At 39.3% G+C, this 3,773-nt stretch overlaps 1 protein-coding gene across 1 annotated transcript in view; it reads right to left on the bottom strand.

Moving 5' to 3' along the window:
* Positions 1 to 722: 722 nt before the first annotated feature.
* The window catches only part of LOC106529990 (ubiquitin-conjugating enzyme E2 Q2), a gene marked incomplete in the record, with an annotated part of 13,140 nt that continues 10,089 nt past the window's right edge, over positions 723 to 3,773 (bottom strand). The window contains 1 exon segment of the mRNA XM_014025537.1: positions 723 to 3,609. Within this exon segment, the coding sequence (XP_013880991.1) occupies positions 3,578 to 3,609 (32 nt within the window).

The following is a 3,773-nucleotide window of genomic DNA, read 5'->3' as shown; positions in this document are numbered from 1 at the left end:
TTTCAGTTTGATTTCATTTTTTTTATTTAACCACTTATGATTTTTCCCACCCCCCCAGGAACTGAAAAATACACGAGACCACCAGTCATAAAAAAATATAGTGTTAGTCACTTTTTGAACTTGGCTGAAAAATCCAATGTTTTTGACCAAATTTTAGCAGAATTGAAAGAGGAAAAAAAAGAAAGTATTCACAATCTTTCAAGTTGTATTACTTATGAATAGAGGAAAAAGAGACCAATCTATAATTTTCTAATAATATAAGAAAACATTTTTGTTAACTCAGGTATTTGAAAGAAAATTCCCACATGTTGAACATTTTCAGCTCCAGGTAGGGTTAAGTCAGTTCAGGGTGTTAAAATATAATCTGGGCTGGGTTTTTTGTTCTACTTGAATAAATAAAGGCAGCACACTGGAGAACAGAAAAGTGAAAAAAATGAAATAAATTCCAACAAGTTTAGGTGAACAGCTGGCTACAAGCTGAATCTTTAGGCGAACACCACCATCTGCTGGAAAACACAACAGACACATACAAAGGCAGGCCAGAACTCACATCCTTATCAGGTGATGAAGAGCATTGTTCATGGATGAAGGTTTAACTTCATGATTCCTATCTTATCCTGAAGCGTAGGATTTTTATTCTCAAAAACAAATGCTATTAAATGTCCAAAATATGTTGATTTTTTTTTGTTATTGAATTTAATTTGAAAGAACGGGAGCCAACGTTATTTCATAAAAGTTTTTATTCATAAACTTGATGCAAGTTTACAAATTCCTTTACATTGTCAAAATCACCCTTGCAACTGGAAAAAAAAAAGCAAAAAAAAAAAAAAAAGCATGCGAACAGTGCATAACTTTTCTAACCCGGCCACCGCAGTTCATGAAGCAAGGTAAGGAACCCAGAATCAGGCATGTTCAGTCGGGTGTCGTGTGTCAGAAACAGGCTGCCGTCAGTGCACTGGATTTTTCAGAACATCAGCCGTGTGATGCGTTACATTTTGATCTGACGGCACACAAACCTCAGCTGCTGCTGCTGCTTTTCTTGGGAATCATCTTTTAAAAAGGTAGTAAGGTCCGAGGAGGCAAGATAACGTGTCTGACCGGTGCACTGATGAATGCTCTGGGAAACCACTAAACAAGTCATGAAAAGATGGGAAGCATCTACTTTTTCTAATCATCCAATAAAGCCACTCTGTCATCCGCAACGCTGTGGGGAGAACAACAAAAAAAAAAAAAAAAAAAAAARAAAATACCCATTGCCATGTTGACATGCAAAACACAGCAATATCAAAGAGAAAGGTACGTGTGCTCTGAACCCCTCGTTGACGAGGCCAGCATATTCTGAGGGTTGGAGCCATCTCTGCTCACTCTAATGGACCGTTCAAAACCACTTGATTAAAAGTCTTTAGCCTTCAGAGGAACATGTGGAATGYAACAATACAATGTCTGCAGGGAAAACAAGGGCGTTGTTTAAAAACTGGAAGAGGGGCAAAACAAATAAAAAACAAATACAAAAAAAAATCGAGACATTCAATCTTGCCATTTGTGCAGGACTGAACCAATCTTTTGCAAAGTGGAGCGTGCACTTATGTATTCCTGAGTTTGCTTGTCTGGAAAATGCAACGGTGGGGGAGAAACAATTTGGCCAAAATGTTGGGGAGGGGTAATCTGTACAATACAAACGCACATTACAACAGCTAACAACCATGCCTACGATCTGTAGATTACTGTATAAAAACAAATACGTTTTTTGTCATATTCTCGAAGAAAATGTCAGATGTGCCGAGTATGAATCTTCGGTTTCGACCCATCTGAGAGAAACGCCCGAAATTAAAAAAAAGAAAAAAAAAACTGACTGCGTGAAATGGAGTAACTAAGCCTTTTAACTCTGGTTATCGGGACAATATATTTAAACCAAATGCGAACACCCACAAATGTGTAGCCGCATTAATTGGAATGCTCCACGCAGTTTTCTGCATATTATTCACATTACATCAAAGCCTTGGCACACTGTGGGGGTATACAGCTGTGCTGAGAGTGGTCATGAATAGTAACCAGAGAAGTGGTAATGGGATGAGATGTGTTAATTTTTTTTTTTCCTGTGGCAAATCGGAACAAATATTTATTAAACCTGAACAAATCATTCTGGAAACACAACAGACTCCAGGTGTGTGAAGCTAAATGTTAGCGGAGGAAACTATTGCTGTGAATCTGTAACGCTGCTTTTTTTTGTTGTAAAGAAAGAAAAACAAACAGCCGTGAGGTCAAAAAGGAGTCAGAAGGTTAATTCCCCACCCCACCCCCGACAAAGACAGCTAAACTAGCGTAGTCAGAAATCAGAAATAGCTTTAGGAACCAAGCAGGAGATAACGAAGCTGTTTAACGTTCTTCATTTCAACAGAAACTCCATAAGAATGTGTCCGTGCTGCATAGCCTTCCTGAGGTTCAGCTAGTTTGAGTGATATGAATGTCCAAACCTTTGGTATGCCACAGACAGCTGACATCATTGTTATGAAGCCATCAAATGAAGGGAGGGGTGGAATTGTCATGGTTGCCCAAAAGAAAAACAAAGGATTAGAGGTCAACAAAAATACAAACCGTAACTGCAGTAGTCATTAAGTTTACACAGGAACRTGGTGAACTTTTGTTTCCTTCTGATACTTCAAAAGCATCTGACTTTTTTTTTTCTTTTTTCAAATGGGTCCTAAGTTGCAGCGCCCCTGCAATTAATAAATGTATATAGTATTACAGTCTCTGCMCAGCCAAAGACCTACACAAGGTTACATTATAAACAAGTCCTTTAGCAGAAATACAAATTTACATGTTTACAGTGGAGTTAAAATCAGTTACATTACAGTGTGATCCAATCCAAACATGCCCCTGCTTTGCCTGATCATGTTCGTTACGCTGCCAGACGAGTCCCACKTCTAACCTCTCCTGCAGAGAGTTGCCCTGCTGCCGCTGGTTGGGATGATGAGGACGAAGGTGAAGCTGAGGGTTTTTTCCTCTCCAAGTCTGAAAAGTCAGCAGCGCGCTGTTCTTCCCAACGACCCATCCCAACCAGCCTGCGAAAAAAAAAGTCCTCATCGTTGTCCTCCCCTCCTCGGTCTTTCCAAAGAAACAAAAAATAAAAAGAGGTGTAAAAGTCATCCAGCCTCAAAAGTCATGCTGCACCTTTCGACGCCAAGCCGGCAAGTAACCTTTTGACATGCTTGATGCCAAAAACCAAAAGTGTGAAGCTGAAGGATGTTTTTGTTTGCCAAATTCGTGAGGCATAGGATGACTATAAAATAAAAAAAAGACTTCTCCAAACAACAGATAAACAAAAAGATGAGTTTCTGAAGAGAGGACAACATTGCAGGTAGCAGCAGTGTCCGTTTGTAGGTGGAGATGAGCGGATCTGAGTCTGGGTGGGTTTTGGGGGATCATTAAATGAGGAATTTGGTTTGAAGTTCAAACGGCCACGTAAAGAACAATATTATTCGCAGGCTAAAAATGATATTGGTCACACAAAAAAAAGGGGAAGAAGAAAAAAAATCTAAGACATGTGGTCCCAGGGCAGGAAAGGCAACAGTCTGTATTAGCCATCCTCTTTAGGGGGTGTGTACCAACCTAAAAAGAAAAGCAGAAAACACACAATGAACACGCAATAATGACAAAAAATATTACTTTATACTTTATTTCGTCTATTTTTTTTTTACCTTTATTTAACCAGGTAAGTCCCGTTGAGATCTCAGATCTCTTTTTCAAGGGAGGCCTGGGCCTGAAGGCAACCT

Source organism: Austrofundulus limnaeus, unplaced genomic scaffold (genome assembly GCF_001266775.1).
Source record: "Austrofundulus limnaeus strain Quisiro unplaced genomic scaffold, Austrofundulus_limnaeus-1.0 Scaffold483, whole genome shotgun sequence".
NCBI classification, from domain to species: Eukaryota; Metazoa; Chordata; class Actinopteri; order Cyprinodontiformes; family Rivulidae; genus Austrofundulus; species Austrofundulus limnaeus.
The sequence above is the reverse complement of the archived record's forward strand: the minus strand, read 5'-3'. Positions and strand labels throughout refer to the sequence as shown.